Source organism: Natator depressus, chromosome 2, assembly GCF_965152275.1.
Source record: "Natator depressus isolate rNatDep1 chromosome 2, rNatDep2.hap1, whole genome shotgun sequence".
Classification (NCBI taxonomy): domain Eukaryota; kingdom Metazoa; phylum Chordata; order Testudines; family Cheloniidae; genus Natator; species Natator depressus.
This window is the reverse complement of record NC_134235.1, coordinates 215,982,011-216,004,776: the sequence shown is the minus strand read 5'-3', so window position 1 is coordinate 216,004,776 and position 22,766 is coordinate 215,982,011. Positions and strand designations below refer to the sequence as shown.

At 38.4% G+C, this 22,766-nt stretch overlaps 1 protein-coding gene across 2 annotated transcripts in view; it reads right to left on the bottom strand.

Moving 5' to 3' along the window:
* Positions 1-22,766, bottom strand: part of SLC25A13 (solute carrier family 25 member 13) — a 136,224-nt gene that overhangs the window by 73,869 nt on the left and 39,589 nt on the right. For both annotated transcript variants that reach the window (XM_074945878.1, XM_074945877.1), the window contains 2 exons: positions 19,551-19,693; positions 13,356-13,471 (listed from right to left, as the gene is read on the bottom strand). In XM_074945878.1, coding sequence (XP_074801979.1) covers positions 13,356-13,471; positions 19,551-19,693 — 259 coding nt within the window. The remainder of the gene's footprint in view (positions 1-13,355; positions 13,472-19,550; positions 19,694-22,766) is intronic.

Below are 22,766 nucleotides of genomic sequence, written 5' to 3'. Positions count from 1 at the left end.
ACGCTTTCCCAAATTCAACTCTTCTGGCCTTCAAATAATCCCGCAAGCTCATCGGGCTCCCCACATCCGGAACACACCTTCCCCCACTAGGGCTGGAAGCAGCAGTACAGTGCACCAGTGCTAGGCAGTGCCTTACATCCCGTTACTTTCTTGAGTCAGTCTGCAAGATGGATCACAATCTATCCCACAATTCGGGATCCAGAACTCAAGCTAACTTCTTTCCTTCTTACACATCATCAATAAGATATTGCAGGCCAAAAATCTATTTTCAGTTACACATATCCAACCCCCATTGTCTTCAAATTATGTTTTCTTCTGTTGAGCCTGTGAAAACTGCAGCTTGCACAGTAGTAACTGAGGACATACAACTGAAGACAATTTGGGGGGGGGGGGGGCTGCCAAATGTGACTGGAAGGAGATTTTGGTCCACAAAATAGATAACTGAACTTACTTGAACTATTATCTCCACTCTATACACAAAGCTGTACCAGTTTAACTAAAGAGGTTTCCCTGTGATCGGGCACAATCTCTCTTTAAACCTGACTTATGTTAGTTTAAGCTTGCACCATTAAAATAGGGCTGCCCTACACACAATCTTGCACCAAAGTAACTGAACTGGTATTAATTCATCCCTTTTGTCATTTTGGTGCAAGTCTACATTTGGGAGCTTATTCTGGAATACGAGCACCCGATTCTGTTTTCCTGAAGTCTGATCAAAATAGGACAATTACTCCAAAACAAGAGTATCTGCCACACCGACTTGAACTGAAACAACAGAAGGTGGTAATTTAAACTAATTTAGTTATTTTGGGGCAAGTCTGCCTGTAGACCAGCCCTGATTTCCAACTGAAAACTAAAGAGATATAAGCAAAGTTTGAACTGATCGCATCTACACAGGTGTTTGCACCAGTTTAAAGTTAAACCACTGCCATTTATATATAGCTAAACCCTTAAAGTCAGATTCAGTTTCTGGATTTCCATAGGAGTTAAAAAAAGACATTATCTGGTCTGTAGTAGCTCTGTTGATAACAACATCTCTATTACTCGTGATTATATGCAACAAGGAAAAAAATCTTAAAGCAAAAGCTGGGCTCTAACTTATAGCCCCAGGCAAGCAAGCAAGCAAGCCTGGATTCAATTTTGTGTAGGGAAAATAGATGGGGCTGGGCTAAAACCCACAGAACAGCCTGGGTTAACTCTGCAGTGAAGGCATACCCTGAGAGTCCAGGCTGAGTCAACAGCTTCCCTTGATTGGTGCAAACCAATTTTGTGGTGGTGGTCCAGGAACACAAACTTGTTTCAGAATTCACAGAATCATTTACTAGCAGCTAGTTAATACAAAACACCAACTAAAGTGACAAAATGCATACTTCTAGCTCAGAGACATTATTCTGAAGCAGTCCATGTTGTTATATTTTCTCTCTGATGCAGATTTGTGAGCTCTGTTTCTTTAACAGCTGTTTTGTTTAGATGGATGTTACAAAAATCACTTTCTTGTAAAAGCATTAACATACAGTCCCCTCCCCACTTAAATACTCTAATTTCAAATGTACCACAAAACATACTCCCACAATAGTGCTGTATTAGTATAAAGCTATTTTAGTTCAATTAAAATGTCTAACTATCTATCCCAAAACCTACCTAAACTGCAATTTTCACTTTGAGCACTTCCAATATGTTCTCAGTTTTGTTTTCTTTTATCAGCTTATCAAATCTGGTCCTGCATTCCAACTGTTGGGAAAAAATAGTCATTAACTGCTAGGTAACAGCAGATTTTCCAATTTAAAAAGTAAGAAGATACACACAGTGTGTGTAAATATATTTCGCTATCTGAAACTGCATATTAAAATTCATAATAGCAAAAAATTTCACTGCTCCAAGAGTCTGTTACAGCATTCAACTTCCAATATGCAACCCAGTACAACTTTAAAAACGATGGAACCAAATTAAGGCTAAAACATACGCTGCCGTTGCTACCATACAAATGTGTACAGGTGGGGGAAGTTCTGGTTGTTTCCCAAATTGCCCCATAGTATAAGTATAAAGGATGGCTAACTTTCAGCTCACAGTTAACCAAAGAGTGATCTTGTATGGTTGTGATTTACTCTCAAATTGGCTTCATGCCACCTTCCCCACACTTTTTTTCTTTTTAAGTAGCGTGAAGTAGCAGCAGAAAGCACAATATTTTAGCCATTTGAGCATGTAGTATTCTCAAATTATCCCACCAACTGGAAGTGCTCTGTTACCTCTAAGCTTTCAAAATTGGAGCCATTATAGTCAATCGCACAAATCCACATTTAGCCTTTCATAAAAAGTGGATTTTTGACCCACTGAACTGGAAAGGCTTCTGTGCGGTTTTACTGATCTTTGACAAGATACCCCAAAACACAGACATGCCAATCTGATGTTGGTGTGCATCTGCATTCAATTGTTTAACACTTATTGTTCATAAGTGGGAACTGATTTTCCATTGTTTGCAACCTGATCATTTAAAAAATTGTAACAGTTGTAAGTAAATCAAAAGGTGAATGACTTGGTAATGGGTTGTGAAGCCTTTCACCTCTAGATAATACATTAACCTTTGGATTACACTGATGGAAAGCAAAAGTCATTGTTTTGGATGGCTGCTAGGTAGCCTATGTAAAATGAATTGGTAGGCTTAACCCAATTCTAGGCAGAGTGGTGTCTGTATCACGTCAGCAATTACCGTAGTGCCAGCATTCTTGCTGTCTGCAGTGCTGCTGTAACCATGTTGGATATCAGAGAGAAGGTGAGTGAGGTAATATCTTTTATTGGAGTATCTTCTGTTGTTGAGAGACACACTTTCAATCTTAGGGTATGTCTACACAGCCAATGTTAAAGCGCTGCTGCGGCAGTGCTTTAACATGGCTGGGTAGTTGCGGCTTCAGCGCTGGAAGAGAGCTCTCCCAGCGCTGTAATAAAACCACCTCTGTGAGGGGAAGAGCTCCCAGTGTTTGGAGCGCAGCTCCCAGCGCTGTAGCACTATCTACACTGCCACTTCACAGCGCTGAAACTTTCATCGCTCGGGGGGATGTTTTTTCACACCCCTGAGCAAAGACAGTGTCAGTGCTGTAAGTGGCAGGGTAGAAAGTCCTTACACAGAGTTTGCCTTCAGGTCTGTGCAAGCTTGAAAGCTCATCTCTCTCACCAAGAGAAGTTGGTCCAATTAAAGATATTCCTTCACCCACCTTGTCTTTCTAGCATTCTTGCCGGCAGACTCAGCAAAGGAGCAAAATGGTACATGATCCTAGAGTCTTGTATTAAAGGAAGCCATGGCTCTGCAGCATCTGTTTGGTTTTCTTTTTTGTTAGGTGTTCTATAACCAAGACTTTTGACTCGACTGCTATTAATCCAGGACAGCAGCACTACATGGACTTTGGAGAACAAAAACTGAAAGCCCAATTCTAATGTTACAGTAACAGCACACCAGGTTTTTATTTTAGAAAAGAGATAATAGCCATGAGACAGAAGAATAAGAAATCATTTAAAGAGTGATACAGCTTAAGAACAGCTGCACAATTTATTTTAAAGTTAAATTCCAGTCATGCAAAATTATTAGAAAAATTATCACAGGGATCCACATTTGTGTCTCAGTGATTTCCAGATTAAACAAACAAATGTAACCTATGACTTCTGCTTTTCTCCTCAATTCTGTTCATATTTTCATCCTCACACCCTTCCTCACCCTGTTTGTGTGTCTTCTATCCACTCTGGACAGGGCAATGTCTTTGTTACATGTCTGTACCTCCCTAGCACAATGGGACTCTAACCTTTGAGTGGGGTTCCTAGACGCTACTGTAATACAAATAATTGGTTTAATAAAAAGAGCATCTTTTTATAGCCATCACCCCCGTGAAATCTAGCTACGATCTCAGACAAGCTGTCTCTTTCCTTCTCTTATATCTCCCTCCATAATAAAGATTCTGGATGCCAAATTATGCCTTGATTACACTTGTGCAAACCTTGTGTTTCCATTGAGTTTGTACAGGCCTAACTATCAGTAACTTAAACAATTCTGTGTTGGTGCACATGAAGAAACAGAATCCAACTTGCCCTAAACCAAGCTGATCAGAATGATTGTGAACTGAGAGTAAATCGATTAAGTAAGATGACGACATTTTTTATTTTCCAAAGTAGAACTCTTTATATTTATTTAAAAACAAAAAATATGCCAAACCTCCAGTCACTAGACAATTTTAACTTTGGTGGTGCTATCAGGCATAGCTATACTTCCGAAAGGCTCAATAAAAAACAATCATGAAAAGGGTTCTTATTATATTTAAAATGACAGCCTTAACTTATATCTAAAACATGTTTTGTTTAACTTAGCATGCACTCATAAAAAATGTGTTATAGAACACTTACAACCAAAACCAAAACCTACCACATTTACAGAATTGTCTAGAAACTAAATATCTATGAAAATAATGTCAAGGTCGCAAGCAAAAATTTAACATTTTGGAGATAAATATATGAGCAGTCTAACTTATATCCATTATTAAAGACACCAGTCACAAATTGTGCAGAATCCTATATCAAACAATAAGAGGACTAATGGTCACTGAAAAATTGCAGAGATCAGAACTGCTCCATTAGGGTAGGTCTACATTGCAGACTCCTTATGGTGGCATGTAGAGTACAATACTGCACTCCCTCCTAATAGGGGTATAAGTAGCAGTGTAGTCTCTGAGGCACTGCTTAGACAAAGAAAGGCATGTCTGAACCCTTTTAGTATTTACCATATAGGTCTCTCTACACACCCAAGCAATGTCTCCCCGAGTCTACACTGCTATTTTTAGCAACGTAGCATCCCACTACCTCCCCACTTCTAGAGCCTATCCCCACTGTCTCCTCTCTGCCACAGCCGTTCACTGGTGCATACAGCTATACGCCAGTGTTGACACAGCCTGTTTTTCACTGCAACGTGTAGCTACACGTATGCTACATATCACCATGGTGGTGTGCAGTGTAGACATGCCTTTAGAGAATAAAAGTAAGATTCTGCACTTGTAGCAATGCTATATGGCCCATAATATCTAGACAAAAGTTGAAACAACGTTACATTATATAGGCGTAAGCAAAGACAGCAGTCAAGGACAGTAATTCCTCACCAATTTGAGCTAATAACTTGGAGATCCATCACGTATTACTGAATATTCAAGTTAGTGAGTAAGTGAACAAACCATAGAGTGTCAGTTCTTTATTTTGATTATTCTAGAGGCCCCGATCAGAACTGGAGCACCATTGTACAAGATGATATACAGACAGGTAAAAGTACAGTCCCTGCAAGAACAGCTTCCATTCATAAAAAATAAGCATATTATGGCACATATCGTAAAAATAATGAAATCTTGATCATACAAGCACTAACTACAGCACTCTGCTGTTAAAGCGCTGGTCATTTAGGTGTTCTATAATGATTTTTAGTGTAATGACAAAGTATCAAAACAATACCATGCAAAGGGTACTCTGAATGTTACACAAAAGTTGCAGAAATAGTTAAATATATGTGAAGAGTTGTGTACAATTAGAATGCTTATGTGTACACAAGCGTATAAAGGCAGGCAGATAAATGAGCAGAAGTGCTGTTTGGTAACCTGTATCAATAATTAACATGTTCCTTGGATACGTGAACTGCCATAATTAATAACAGAAGATGTGTCCCACAATAAATACAGACTACACATATATACTGATTGCACCTTCAGACAAAGGCTTGGAATGAGTTATTCAGTTCTGCAATTACACCCATCTAACAATTTCAGGGTCCTCCCTCTGCCCCCACCCCCCGCCTCTAGTTCTGAGAGGAAAGGGGTTTTATTTTTAAACTGATACTGTGCAACTATCTTACAATCAACTCAATTTTTCCACAAAACATCTTAATATCCATTTGGAATCTGCATCAAATTGAAACATATAGGACTTTTTTTTTTTTTTAACACTACAAAAGAATTTTACTGTATCCATGATCACTAACACCATAAACTGTTTATCAGTAGAGCTGTACGGGAACTAGAATTTCTGTTCCACAGGAAATTCCGTGGTTTTGAAACAAAATCAGAATGAAATCAAGAATTTAATATTGTTTTGGATCAATTGAAATGCTTCAATTTTTACTTTAATTTTTTATAATGTAAAATTAAACAAATTTCAAAACAAAAAGTTGTCTCAAGACAAAAATTGACACATTCATTTCTGAAAATGTTGAAACCAAATGTGTTCTTTTTCTGAAATTGATGCATTCTTGTAAAAAGGCTTGATTTCAACAACACAGCATTTTCTGATGGAAAAACCGGAAAATTTTCCGGAAAATTTTCCAAGCAGTTCTATTTATCAAACTTTAATTCTGTCACCTGTTTTATTTCTATTTTAGACATAAATGCACTAGTAATACCTATATCAAATTTAAGCTCTCAGAGTGTAGCTGACTATTCCAAAGCTCTGACATTAGGCATAATAACTTTATTATAATGAGGAGTACTTGTGGCACCTTAGAGACTAACAAATTTATTTAAGGTGCCACAAGTACTCCTCGTTCTTTCTGATGATACAGACTAACACGGCTACCACTCTGAAACTTTATTATAGTTAGCCTACTTGTATAAAATACAAATACTTTATCTGAAGGGAAACTATAGTATTATAAAAAAACAAACAACTTTTATATTTACACTATCATAATTTTTCTGCATATTGCTCTATCATTTTATTTAGTTAATAGCATTCAACTAAGCCCGCAGAAATGTACACTCTTTGCGCCCTTGTTTTCTAGCATTACTGATTTTAATTGTTGGTCTTAAAGCACGGATTGACTCTATGCATCATGGGTAAAGAACACTGTGCATGCAGTCTCCCCAAAATTTCAGTACAACTCCTCTGAGCGAGGAATTCATCTTTTGAGCATTTACAAGTAAACCAGCCAATTTATCAAATTTTGTTTGACAAACAGCAAGCAACAGGCAAAACCCTGGTTACACTGAAGCAACGGTAAAACTCTCAATGATTTCAAATCAGGTAAGGATTTTTCCCAAGGTGCTTAATATTTTTTCCCCAGATGTATTAAAAAGGTTCATATACACAAGATAGAGTATTCCAGTGAGGTTAAATTATTATATTCTATATATATGCACACACACCCTCTCCCCCCTCCTCTTGGCATTTGTTTATGTCAGGGGTGCCCAATCTATGGCCCACCAGAAGATTTCATAACATCTGTGGCCTGCTTCAACACAACATACTAACGGCTGATTCATTAGCGTTTTGTCATCATGTTTACATCATTGTAGCTTACACAAGTGTGTCAATAGACAATACATAGAAGCACCCTATCTAAATACATATGAAACAAGCTAACTTAAAAGATAAATAAATACAGGTGACTTTAAATCTTATTAAAATTTACAGAATCTGTTTGGCCCACACCAGGTTGTGATTAAGTTTATGTGGTCCTCCTGTGTAATAAGGTTGGGCATCATTGGTTTATATGATTCATTTGAATATGCCCAAAAAAATCAATGTCATTTAATTTTTACAGTGTTTAGTACATTTTAACATAACATGCTTTGGCTTTATCATCGCATGAAGACAGATACAGTCTCTCGATTGCAGAGAATATTGATTTCATTAAGATGTTGTCATGTTGTATATGAAATTACGATTAAAAATAAATTCTATTACATGGCTTAAGATACAGTTGCAATAAAATCTTGCTTCATAGAAAAACGTTTTTCGGTCCTCTTCTATGGCTTTTTTGAAGTGTAAAACTTTCAGAAGCCTATACTGAAACTAGCGAAGAGCATTCCTGCACTATAGAGAGGAGACAGAAGATTTAGTCTAGTAATTAAAGCCTGGATTTAGGAAAACAGCTAAACTTCTAAACCAGTGGTTCTCAGCCTATTTACCACTGTGAGCCACATATGCAGCTCTCTGTGTTTTATGTCACAAACAGCCCCCAGGTTGAGAACCACTGTTCTAAACTCTAAACCCAGCTATGCCAGTGACTGGATGCGTGGACTTGGGAAAATCACATACCATCTTTTTATCTGTTTCCCCAAGTGTAAAATGTTTATAACTGTTACCAGCCTCTCACAAATGTTACAAGGCACTCAAATTAACATATGGAAGAAGAAAGGAAAAAGTTGCACAGAAATGAACATGTTTGAAAAGGACAATACAAGTTCTAAGTTTTGTTATTATAACACACAAGGCCCTTTCATTCACCCATTCAGAATCCAACATGGAGGTCATCAAATGGACTTAATTTTTAAATTTTGTCATTTTTACCCAAGCTTCTAAACTTAAAAAAAAAAAAAAAAAAAAAGCTAGATAGTATAGAATTTCAAAGAACTCTGACTCTTTAATGAGGCATTAAAATACTGTAATACAACAAAAAGGCAACACTGCTAAGTCTCTTAAACCCCTGGACTTACATTATCAGCTTTTATGTGCCTGTCAACACTCAACAGTAAGAAGCAATGGGTTGCTCTTTGCCTCAAATTTAAAAGCCAACTAAACTTCCTTCCACCTTCCTGCTGAGAGTTTTAACTCCTTGCCAACTGTTGAAGCTTTGACACATCAGCAGCAGATAAATCTACAAAGTATGCAATGGCCTGATACAGTCTCCACCAGCCAAGAGCCAAAGCATGTTACTTCCCATTCCACAACTGCAGCCTCTAGAAATGACACATTAAAAATAATACCTTTTTGTACCATACTGCATGCAAGAAAACTCTTCTTTAAAACGAATTATACTTGGTTACCTTTGTCAGAGAGACTTATTTAAGTTACATTTTTGTTATGAATGTAAAGGCCCTTTGTTTTCAGTTTTTACTGATTTTTACTGAAAAATTTCAAGGTTTTATAAAAGCTATTCGGGTTTTTACTGATTTTCACCCAAATTTTGGACCACTCAAGTTCACAAAAATACAGATTATGTTAAGAAATCCAATATATTACATTAGATAGATGTTTATTTTAGTTATAAGTTAGTGTAAGTGTGAGGGTGTCTGTTAAAGTAAGACAATGTAATGGAAGATACACATGTGTACATGCCTCAGTGTGTGAGTGTATGTACCATTAATGTATAGTTCATTAAAAAACCACAGCATTAAACTATTACCTTCAATACTTTTTCTTTTCTCTTTTTCTTTCCTCCCATATCCCAATATTAACCTCCATATTTACCTAGAAAACTGTCCAGTCAATTTTTTGTCTTGAACTTTCACCCATTTTTAAAATTTTTGTATTAAACACTAACATTTCCTGGGAATTTATCAAACATAATAAAAGCTAAACATGAAGGCCCTTTTATATACTTAAAACTTGAAGTGTAAAAAAGAAATTCTGCAGATAGTTACACAGTTTTCAATTATATGCCTAAACTAAGAAGGAAAGAAACGTTATCTGATGGCTAAAAAAAACTTTAAATTTTTCCAATGGTACATTAAGTTTTTGGGATTTTTTTTTTAATACTTTACATCACTACAGCACCCAGAACAGTCCCATAACAGTGTACCAATATCCAGGCATATAACGTTTAGACTAAACAAGCAACTGAAAAGCAAGTACATTATAGATTTCTGCACAAACATTATCAGTTTCAAGATCAATGTATCTGTGAAAAAGCCAGAGTTGGGTGACATGCATGGGGTATTCTATTTAGCAGAAAACACAATTACCCATTGGAAAACCCTAAATTATACTGAATATAAACTAGAATAGTCACAGTTTCCCTATTAGATAGCCAAACAATAATTCATCTAGATATGGTAAGATTACTTTTCAGCAGTCCAGATTAACTGTAATTTCCCAGCAGCAGCAAACTAGCTACGATTTATAACCAGTCAGCAATCCTGCAGACATCAATTTCTTCTGCTCCCCAATGCTTAACCCTACAATTGAACACTATACAAACACCCAGTTCAAAATCTCCAGTGCCGACTCAAGGGCTTGATCTTGATCCCATTCAAATCAATCGATGTAAAACACTCACAATTAACTTTAACGGTGCAAGATCCAACCACTGAGTTGCAAAGTTATAATACAGTAGTGAAATAAACAACTTTAAAGATCAACATTTTCATAATTTAAAAGAAAAAACCCTCACTTTCTCCTTACATCTTTACAACGGAAACCAGAAATTAAATTTATTTCCTTACCTGAAGGTCTTATATCCAGCGTATGCACTACTGTGCATGCAACATTCACTTCACCCTCCCACATCTCACCATTTGTTTTGGAAGAGAACATCCCAAAGCACTATGACAGGTTTCAGAGTAGCAGCCATGTTAGTCTGTATTCGCGAAAAGGAGTACTTGTGGCACCTTAGAGACTAACAAATTTATTTGAGCATAAGCTTTCGTGAGCTACAGCTCACTTCATCAGATGCATTCAGTGGGCTGTCGCTCACGAAAGCTTATGCTCAAATAAATTTGTTAATCTCGAAAGTGCCACAAGTACTCCTTTTCTTTTTGCCAAAGCATTATGTAGAAGTTGCAAATAAATATTTGCAACTTTTCCGCTCCTCTTCCAAATGTTAATTTGAGAGCCTTCCAACCTTGACAGAGTCCCTTTAAGAACTGCCACAAGACAAAGTTGGGCATAGAGCAGGGGTGGGCAAACTTTTTGGACTGAGGGCCACATCTGGATATGGAAATTGTATGGTGGGCCATGAATGCTCATGAAATTGGGGGTTGGGGTGTGGGAGGGCTCCGGCTGGGGTTACAGGCTCTGGGGTGGGACCAGAAATGAGGAGCTCAGGGTGCAGGAGGGCACTCCAGGATGGGTCAGGGGGTTGGTGAACAGGGGGGTGTGAGGGCTCCGGCTGAGGATGCAGACTCTGGTGTGGGGCCAGGGATGAGGGGTCTGGAGTGTAGGAGGGTGCTCTGGGCTGGGACCAAGGGGTTTGGAGGGCAGGAGGGGGATCAGGGCTGGGTATGGGGTGCGAGGGAGGGGGAATGTCAGGGGTGCAGGCTCTGGCGGCACTTACCTCAAGCAGCTCCCAAAGCAGCACCATGTCCCCCCTCCAGCTCCTACGCGGAGGCGCAGCACCAGCCAGGCAGCTCTGCACATTACCCAGTCCACAGGCGCTTCCCCTGCAGCTCCCAGTGACCGCGGTTCCTGGCCAATGGGAGCTGCAGAGCTGGTGCTTGGGGTGGGGGAAGCGTGCTCAGCCCCCTGGCTTCCCCTACGCGTAGGAGCTGGAGGGGGGAACATGCCGCTGCTTCCGGAAGTCGTATGGAGCCACGGGGAGTGGGGAAAGCCCCCGACCATGCTCCCCGGTGGGAACTCAAGGACCAGTTTAAAAGGTCTGATGGGCCGGATGCAGCCCGAGGGCTGTAGTTTGCCCACCTCTGGCACAGAGGTTTCTTCATACAAAAGGGATGTCAATAGAGAAAAATTTCAAGCAGATAAATCCTTGAGTTTGAAATTGACCCACCCCTTTGCAAGCTCTTTTCTTACCATGAGTCACTAAGTCACTTATCATGAGTTCAATACTTTCCCTTGGAGTTGGAGAATCTACAACCTACAATAATGTCATTGAGAAATACGACAGGCCAATATTTTTAACTTTTAAACAAGAATCTTACATTTACATTTCCACATTTTATGCAAAGTTTGGGCTTTGTTCTCTTCAACACACCCTCTGATTCATTAAAAAAGTTATCAGATAACTACTTTCTATTTATTTGAATTGAAGCACTTTTTCCTTTTGAAATTCAATACTATACAGACTCTCATGCTGTGTAAAAACTAAACATAAACCCTGAGGAAACAATTGGGGTAAGGATAAATAAACCAATAAGAATTCAGTGTTAAAAAGTGGAACTAAACTGATTCAGTATCTGAGTACAGAGGAAAGAATTTTAGTTGTTTCAAGATCATTCACTAATGTTCCAAGCAAGTGGAGCTCTGAAAGAGGCAACAACCTGTAGGATCACAGGTATTCCATGAGCCTTTGTTTCAACAAATCAAAGAACTAATCAGTTTCACTATAGACAGGGATATTCTGTAATATATGTCTAAAGGGGATAACGCATGGTCAACTCTCTCTCTCTATACAAATACACACAGATTACATATTAGGCATAAAATATTTCCTTCACTGAGATTAAGGACAGTAGAACTTTTATTATTCATTTGATTTATTTAAACATTTTTAGTGCCCATTCTAAGCTCTGAGCACTCTGCAGCTGTTAAAACAAGTAATATTTCACACAGAGAACTAGATGTTTATTAAACTTAGAATACCAAAACACCTATAAACCAAAACATGTCTATGGTTTGCTCCACTGAGTACAAGATTGAATGTGGTTTTATTGTAAACATTTGCCTCAACAATGGCAATAGCAGATCTTCCCATTTTAAATGGAAAGGGAAGGATGGATGCACCTGTGGGTGAATGTTAAGATGAAACAAACGGTGCTTGCATTAAGGGGGTCACCATGCACTCAGTTCAGAAGAGACCAAGAACCACTGGCGTTCACCAGATCGTTGTCTCAAACTGTTCACTCACTGACACTACTAAGAACAATGACATACTAATAATTGAGTGTATATAGTAACACAAAACTCTGTAAGTAGCAATTCTTTAAAAAATAAGAAAAACTTTCTGAAGTGCAGTCCACTCAGATTATTCGCAGCTGCTATTTGTGTATTTTTCTTCCAAACAGAATGGTAACATGCACCTAAGCAGGTGGCAACTATTTCTACAGATGTCAGAAGCTGTCTATATAGTTGCTAAAAGTAAATAACCCCAGTGACCATGATGTAATGTGACAACTCCATAAGAAACACACGTGTCAATGTAAACCCCTCCCTCCCAAAGAACAGACCAGATTTTCAGTGGGGGTAGTAGCGGGTTTCTTACAGAAAAGTCTCACCAATGAAATTTTGAAAAATTAAAACAAAGGAAACCAACTTGAAATCTAGCCAATTTAAACAAAACAACTATTCAAATTAACTTTGAGCCATGGATCGCCTCAAGTCCTCCTGCAGTTGGGGGCTGGTTGTTTTTTTGGGGGTGTGGTTTTACACTAATTGTGCACCCCACCCTCACCGTGCTATGTGAAAGACCCACACAAGCAAAGGAAGAAAGTGACTGACTCTACAGAGGAAACAGTGAAAAGGACTGTACACAAACTGAAGACAAGTGCACAAAGTAAACTGAAAAAAAAAACCAACAAATTATTTTGTTCAAATAGCTTTCAGTTATAAACACCCTAGTTGTTTCATATAATGATAGATAAAATATTTTCAGGCAAAAGTCTGATTTTTAAGTTGACCATGTCCCTTTAACTTTGTATATTTCAAAGCTCGAAAATAATAAGTCTTACCAAAAGTAACTTCTCCTTCACCAGTTTTGTCAAACAGTTGAAAGGCCACCATGAACAATGCATCTGGAGCACACAGGACTGATTCAAATGCCACAAATTCTTGAAAGGATATAAGCCTGCAAATAAGACAAGTAAAATGGCGTGAAACCAATTTACTCATAGAAAATGTAACTACAATTTAAACACAACCTATGCAAGGCTAAGCACAACTAAAGTGTTGACTGAACAATGGTACAAGATATTCTCAATGCAACATGTTGCAAAACGTATTAGTCCAAGGATTGACAACATGCTGTTACACCACTGGATAGAAATAACTCTGGTGAGAGCGCAAAATCCTTTTTCACTAGCAATTCACATTACCAAACTAACTAGGTGCTTTTGAAAATCCCACCCAAGTGACTCAGGAGCATGAGTCCCTTTAACTTTCAATGGGACTAAGTCACTCAGGCACTTTTCAAAAGCTCACCCTTTAAGACCTCAGTGCTGTCAATCATCTCAAAGGGGACTAAGCAAAATGTGTTCTCTGTATGCTAGTAACATACTAGTCACCTACTGCAGCCCTTGGATATTGCACACAATGCCACAATTCTTCAAATAGTAGCCTGGGTCACCTATCAAACCACAGGTAAGTGCCAAGAGAGCTGTTTATACAAGTTCACTAGTACAGTCAAGTTCTACAGTGTATTCAAAGTGCAGAGATGCAAGCAGAAGTAGTATCTTTTCTCCACTCAATTCATACACAGTAATCAAGAACTAGGTGTAAGAAGATCTCCTATTCTTCCTCTGGCATAATCTGCCAAGAGTCTGGTGGGTTCAGACTTCTCTGAGTTGTACCTGATGGACAAGGTGGGGGCTCAACATCTTCTTGAGACTGTGGGAGATGCAGTTTCTTCAAACTTCCTCGGAAGCACTCATTGTCAGAGAAAAGATAATGGACCAAATGATCCATTGGTTTGATCCAGTATGGCAATATTTACCCTTAAAACGTAACCAAGAGTTCAATTCTTCAAATCCAAAGTAATACAGTGGTGAATTACTCTTCTATTTATTGTTTACAATCTAAGCAAAATACATAGAACTTAAATTATTATTTTTCATTAATATTTGTTAGATGTTGACAATGTACCGGATATTGAACAAGACAAAATGAAAATAGTTCCGGTCCCAAAGAGCATACAGCCTAAGCAAGATGGACAGAGTAGACAGAATGCAGTAAAAGCCCAGAGGAAGGAATATTAGATTTTTCTTTAATCATTACTTATATTGTAGTTCACTCACTTCTTGGTGGCACTGCAGAAGCAGCAATTCTTTAAAGGGGATTTCAATGAGAGAAAAAGGCATCTTGGAGATGAGAGTAGGCAGGGCATTTCATGGCTCAGGGAAGGCATGAAAAAGACTTTAAAATGGTTGTAAAAGAAAACCAGATAAACAGGTTTGAGACTGGCATCAATGGTGCAAGCAGGGATGGAGCAGATCTGTTTAGAAAACTCACTACCCATACTAGAAAGAAGAATATCCATGAATTCTACAGAAAACCCCAGCCTACAGCAGCAATGCTGGAATTTAGCAATGGAAATGCAGCTACTTAACATCCTTAAACAGTGAAACAAGCCCAAAACAAGGCTGTGAAGGTAACAGCCAAACATCACGTTGGACTGGTTAATATATATAATATAAATAAAGCATGCAATGCTAGTAAGGGTATAGCAGCTACAGAACCTGACAAATCATAAGGAAACAGCACATCGTGCACACTTTCTGTGTACCAGACGAAGATAAATAAGATTCCAGGCGTTAAAGGATGCAGCAGGAGTTTTTTTTAATTTGGAACACATTCTCTGTCAGTACTTCCAAGTAATAAAAACCCCTAATAAGTCTGAGATAGATTATTAAAATAACCTACATACATTTTTTAAAAACAATTATTCATGGTTATGGGAAGACTTTAAGTGTACCAATGTGATGTTCTAGCTAGATATTACAGAAGAGACATTAATATCTGCTGTGCCAGCTGAATTCAAATTAACCCAATTTTTACATGTTAATTAAACCAGCTATTTTCTTCTTATTGTATTTTTGCTCCTAAAGCAGACTAGCCTACTAGTGATTCCCAACAGATCTATTCTAACAACAATGACGTATTCATTTACTTCTATTATGACCATACAATACAGTAACTGAGCAGTAATTTTTCACAGTCAATTACACGTGGTTCTTAATGCTTAAAGATGCTGCAATAATGTGTACTACATAGCCATATACTTAAAGCTCTATACTGCACAAGGCCAGTTGCCTGGGTAACATTTTCTTTCTGGTTTAGCACAACCCTTCATTGAATATCATTAGGTGTCATTAAACAGCAGATATTAACATGAACTTCAATACACTACTTAAGTTATTTTACCTACATAAATAGGTATTCATTTATAACATGAAAACCCACATAGAGAAAATCCTAATAGTCCTGTATTTTAACAATGCAAAGAGAAAGTACTAAAATGGTTACAAATTATAAGTCAAGCATGCAGATATCTTATTTAACTGGTTAAAATCTGTCTCCAAATACCCTACCCCTATTAACATTGGCAATTCTGTTTTATGACTTATTCAGGAAAGAATGAAATCCTGAATTTTAACACCCATACACAGTAGTTACAAACCAAATCCACCCACTGGGTTTGGTTCATCAAGAACACTATTTACTGCCTCCCTATCTATTTATCCAAGCTTTTATATTGGTGGTCATAGCTGTAGAATCTGAGTCCCAAGCAGCTGTAATGCTTTCCATCAGAAAAGTCCACATGCAATCATGAAAGGGAAAAGCCATTACCTACCGTAATAATACATACAAATGCAATGATGAAAAGGTTTCTTATGTAATCAATGCATATGTTTTACTCTGTCAGCAATTTAAGTATGATAACATAATGAGACACAAATTGAAGCTACATCTATTATTTTATGCTCTAACCTAAGTAAACCAAGTACAGTGTAAATTGGTGCATTAGAGATAAATTTATATCCAAAAATAATGGAAAATGCTGGCATTTCCAAGTGTTATTTTTGAATGGTTTGTCCTTTCTGAAAATAAAGCACATAGTATTTCTCAGTGAAGTGTGTTAGTTACTGCAGTCCAAAATAACTGAGATATAAAGTAAATACTTATTTTGTTAGACAGGCATTTAAACTACAACAGCACACAAAAATACATTATGTTAAAGGAGGCAGAACGAGTAACTCCTGGACTGCTGCGTCAATGACATCCCTTGGTATATACCAAGGTATTGGAAGATATTTGTAATCCAATCTAAGCAAGTCCAATTATTTTATAATTAAGAAGAGGAGGGATCAGTTGGAAGAACTCTTTCACAGGATCCCCTTGCATAGACACATTGTCCTGATGTGAGGACATGACTTTCTCCCCATGAAAAAGGGGGGATCCACAATAGGCCAGGGCTGTCTTTGTGGAAACCGTGGATCTTTGCCGCACCAGCGGCAGCATCTGTGGTAACCCTCAACTCCTTTATTCCTGGCAGGGCAGCTCCACAACAAGAGAAGTCTGTCCATGGTTGCAACCTGGAAGATCCATGTAAAAGACAATACAGTCTTAGTCTGCACTCTCTTTTCCAATTAAATTCTGGGGGAAGCAGGGGACAACATGCATCCCCCAGAATCCTATTTCTTCTGTCCAGTCCACCCAGTCTCCACGATGCAAAGCACATGCCACAGGATCCAGAGTTGAAGGGACAGTACCAAAGAGTTACCTGAGCCTCCCCATCTGCACAAAAGGGGAAAAAAACAGCGTGAAACTCTGTGCCCAGATCTCAGGGTTGCGGGGGGAGGAGCACACTAAGAGCCTCCCCAACTCTGAGGTAAAAAGTCCTTAGCAACCAAGATGTTTCTGCTACTGAGTCAGGAGCTGCTTCATGGTCCTCCTTGTCTGTCTGTCTGAGCATCCACCATGGTAGTACTGAAGCTTCTCTCAGTAAGAGTGACTGTACTTGGCCATCCTGAGGGCCAGATGGTCTTTAAGACTGGAGTGAGGCCTGGAGGCAATGGAATGGCTGCCACAGTATCTCTAGAACACATTTAGGTGAGCACCCACCACCTCTGCACTTGCATATTTCACAGCAATTAAAAAATACACCAACATTAATTCACAATTCCTCTTGCAAGGTACATTCCCTGTAGATGGCCTGTGTTATACAGGAGGTCAGATGAGATGATCGATGGTCCATTCTGGACTTAGAATCTATGAACATTCATCAGCCACTCAAAAGCCTGAGCTAGCAAGAGCAGCCTTGCATTTTTCCCCAAAGCCTGCAGATCTGGGCTTTGAAAGAATGCCAGGATGGAGTGAATTTCAGAAGAGGAGCCCACCTGTTGCCAGTACTAGAGAATTTAACTACAGGAACCAAAAGCAAGAGTGAGCCAAGTAAAACATGATTGTTTCAGGTTGGAGATCACGGAGAACTTCAGTCATCATCAGAATGATGCACGAATGCCTGGGTACATGTGGCTGAACAATCCTGTGACAGGGTGCTACAGGGACGTATCAAATCCTTTTCACTTTCTGAACCTCCTTCATTCTTTCATAGAGTGATATAACAACGAAGACTAGAAAATTCAAGAGATTCTCCAAAGACACACTAAGGGCATGAAAATCCTCAGTGACTGGCTGTTGCTAATGGATGCAGAGAGAAGCACCATCCACTCTAGATTAGTAGCCATTGAAACACAAGCACAAATACCTACACTAAAATTAATGCAAAACTCCAGCAGCGAAAAGGCAGTATAACATAGGGTCATGAAATCCCAATTTGGTGATGATTTAACAGAGGCTACAGCTGTAATTTTGCTATCTGTGGCACCAGCCTCCACTAAGGTAGGATAAAGTTATGTATTATACTCACAATCTTCCTGTTACAAAATGGCTTTGAAGATCCACAATGTAGAAAAAGCAGCCTTAAAACACCAAACGAAGAGAAGAGTGGTGGAAGCCTGGAAAGGGTTTATCATTTCCAGTTATAATCCATTTAAAGCCATCCTCACCACATTATAGTTATGTAACCTTTTAAAGAATTCCTTCCCAGAGATAGCAATCATCACGTTAACTTGTCTGCAAGGTCCATAGTGCCTAACCACAGGAGGTTTGCGAGGTTAAGTCGGGCGGGAGAAAGGGCACAAAAATGAACATGAAAGCACTTGGCTGTATGTGCTCATGCTGGAAAGAGTATGCATTTTCTATTCATGCTTCATTTTTATATTTTACTCCCTACTACATACATCGTTCTTCATTTTTTTAAACCCACAACTATGGACTTAAGGACGTTAAGTTCTTCTAAAGACAGTGTAAGGCAGAGTTTGAAAAATCTATTCACCTAGGGTGAGGCAGCAGCTTGCCTGGGCAAGTATTAGCAGCAGAACCTATGATTGCATTACAAAACAAAAAAGGGAGGAGGGATAACCTTGATTGTTGGCCAAGTCAACCTTCTCAATGTGACTCGTGTAAGCTGTATAAATGCTGTCTTCCCAAGTCTGCCAACAGACTGCTCCAAACCCTTGATTGCTGCTCAAGAGATCTGCTCAGCAACAGCAAAACCAGATCAGAGCTTTGTAAGTTTTCACTAGTATTATTCAGAACCATGTAAGGAAACAGCAAAGGTGTCTCTTGCTTTGGTCAGACCTTCTCTCTCTCTCCCCCACCCCCCTCCTTCCCCCCCACACCTTATTTTATTTGGTCACCATGATCTAAAAAAGAAGAAAAAGGGAAAGGGAAAGAAAGGAGTGACAAGAGCAAGAGAGGTTTATTAAATTTAAAAAAATAATTTAGTAAATATAAAGGTGATTACCAATATGACAATTATGTACAGTACATAATAGAGTATAACTGTTTGAGTCTTTTAACTGCAGAGATTCAGACAGTGTTTTTCACTCCAGCTGTAGGCTTATCGCTTGGGCTGATACATTCTAGATAAATTTTTCAAAGTGCTCTCTGCTTGTTACACTGTCGTGGATATTGAAGGCTTGCTTGTCTCTTTGAATTGGGAGTTTTAGGTCAGGTACATGAGCAGTTTCTCAAAGTGCTATTCAATACAGATGAATGAACAGTAGTGAGATAAGATTCTCTTAAAAGAACAGTTTATATACTTTCTAAACTCATTAAATTAGAATGAAAAACACAAGACATACCCATCCTTAGTCTGATCCACCACACCTCCCAGGAGCTGCACAGTGTTTGGATTGGGCACCCCAGCTCCTACTATTCCCAGGTACCGCGTGATAAAGTCATTAGGAGACATGAAAAATTCTCCATTTTTTTCAACACTTGCATACTGTAAAACAAAAAAAAGAAAATATTTGTCTCAGATGAATTCTTCTCTAAATTGATATTTTTTGGCATTTCAGCAGCATCCATTGGCTCATGTTAAGGATCAGGGCCACTGTGTTCCACATACACATATTAACAGACAATTCCTGCCCAGAAGAGTTTACAATCTACATTAAAACAAGATGTAACAAGTAAATGAAACAAACAATTGAAGGGGGTAGGGAAGATAGAAGAGAGTAACACAGACAGGAATACATTAATCAAAAGCATAATAAGCAGGGTTCAAGTCAAAAGATATAAAAAACCCAACAATACTAACAATATTAGCAATTCTTATACATTTAGCTTAAAAATAGCATATAATTCTGCAATAAGGTCTTGATTCAGGAAGACACTTATGAAGCATATGTTTAAAATGACTTCCATTGGACTTAAGAATGTGCTTTAATGATCTTCCTAATTAAGGATGATTTCCTGAACCAAGGCTTAAGTGTTTTGCCCAACAGCGAGATAGTATATGGTATTCTAGGCCCAAGGAGATGCAAATGGCTCTTGTTTATTTTTTATTTTATTCCTTAATTTGCAAAAGCTACAAAGTACATTAAGAGTGTACTACAGGTACAAAACAAGGTTTAAAAACATGCAAATGATCAGTATGTACAAAAAAACCCCAACAAAGTGACCTTGGACAGTCTCCAAGGGTATGCATAAATCTTAGATCATTATTTCATTTCCACCTTCCCAGGCACAGAAATATGCATTAGTTACTAATATCTCACCATTTTGGCATATAAACTTTGGACTACTGAGCGTACTAAAACAACTCTGTCCCCAAAGAGCATTTGCCGACAAATGGAAAGAAAAGCAACCAGTCAGTCATACTCAGGGAAAGCCTGCACCCTATGGTGCTTCCTTTCAGCCATCTTCCACAGATAAATCCTCCCGTGTGTAACAGAACATGATAAAAAGTCTTTAGCCTGATCCTTGTCATAAAAGCAGATCCCTAATTAGTCTGAGATTAGTCAGATACTGTACTGTGAATATTCTTCTTTTTTCCGTGAGTCATTTTACTAGCATAAGGAACATTGTTCTCTTATTTAAGATTTAGCCTTTTGTTTTTAAAAACTCTTTCATGGTTTATTCATGTAAAAGTTGTAAGTCTTAATGAAATAATGACTGTCCTGGAGAATACTGCGTCAACAGCAGGAATACTTAAATAGGATTTATGCAGAAAGATTGGAAATATAAATAAGAGGATAGAAATTAGTAAGGGCCTGATTTTTCCACATCTATTTATGCGGCGTTATATCTTAGGCTTTGCCTACAGAGAGAAATTGACCAGCATAGCTATTCCAGTATAATTTAGCTATTCCCGTATAACACCTCTGTGAGGACACTATTCTGGAATAAATTATTTTGTTCCAGAATAACAAACCCTTCCCTCCCCCACCGCACACCGCCCCACAAAACCAAAATGCCTGTGACGAAAGGAAAAGAACAAGAAAAGCAATAATAAACATGCCCTAATTGTATTGGCCTACCTCCCCCACCCCCCCACAAAAAGTCACCTGTCATTACTGTATTTATTATCTTCCTGTGTAGGTTTGACAAGAGTATATTTCCTTTCCCTGTGCAATGCCGAACTAAGCATAGAGAGTCTCCAAAAGAAAAAAATATATATAAAAAGAACTCAAGAACACAGAAGTGGAGATCTTATGCATTTAAAAACAGGAGACCCAGAGCTCCCAAACAGCAGCCGAGGAAGAGACACCAAGGACTTTATCCCCTTCTTTATGTTTCTGTTAACATGCGGCACACCACCTGTGCAACAGCACTAGTTATCGCCAAACAAACGAGCCTCAGGAGATCCCAAGCAATGGGGTCCAAGTACTTTGACATTAAAAATAATATTTCAGCTACAAGATTTCCTCTTCTTTTCACCACTGTGTCCCCTACCCTTCCCCAAATACGTTCATGCCCCCGATCTAGGTAATTTTGTGCCACTATGCAACATGTATAAAAAGGTAAATATGGCCTTATTCCTCAAATCAGCTATAAAAAGTTTTAGGGGGAAAATAAGTTTAACACAATGGTAAAGAAAAAATCTAGGCAGTATTTATGACACCATATGTTTGCTTCAAGGAAAACAGATCTATATCAGGAAAACAAACGTGCTGAACAGGAAAGAAACTTGCTAATTGCTTTTTTTTTTGTGGGATGATAAAACATTGCTAGAACTCCCCAAAGCGCATTCCCCACACTGAAGTAATAAAATAAATTAGGTGTCTATTGCTATTTTGTGGCATACTTCAAAGACATGCATTTTGTTTTACATTGCCGTTCCTCTTACAGGGAAAGGAAACCACCAGTTCTCAGTTCACAGAGCCCCACTGGTGCCTGCTGAGTACTGTTAGGTTTACTCTAGCTATCTCCACTTTGGCATCCTTCTGAGAGTTAGCAGTATGTGGATTTTTTTCCAATTCTATACAAGTACAGTAATGTCCTCAAGGTAAGTGTTCTGCATTGGCAAAAATCACACAAAAAACAGACTAATTTACTTACATTGGCGCACATATGCTGGTTGACATTATGGGATTTATATTGCAATAGATACTTATTTTTAAAGCAAGCTCACTAGCCGAGATGCTGGGAGGAATTTCCAATTGTATAAAAACTAGCAGATCCATTTATTTCAATGTAATCTCTTGCAAGAAAATAATCTAAGGATCCCAGACTCAAAAACTTTTAACACAACTGTTATTGAGAAACAAATCAAATAAATCAGCCAGTCTATGCTTCTATATTTCATTTTTTCTTCCAGGCTGACCCCCTGCTAGGACACTCAATAACAGAAAGCAGCACAGGGTTTCAGTGTCCCCGTTTCTTGTCACTGTGATTTACTCGCATATTTGAAATGCAATCACGTATTCTGCACTACATATAGAAAATGACCTTGAAAAATGTCAACTTGCTCATTTTTGACTAAAGTCTAATCTCTTAGGGGTTATGGTAGAACAGCTACAAAAAGTAGAGTTACTCTTGGAAATTATCATAACAAAAGAAAAAACATCAGTTCT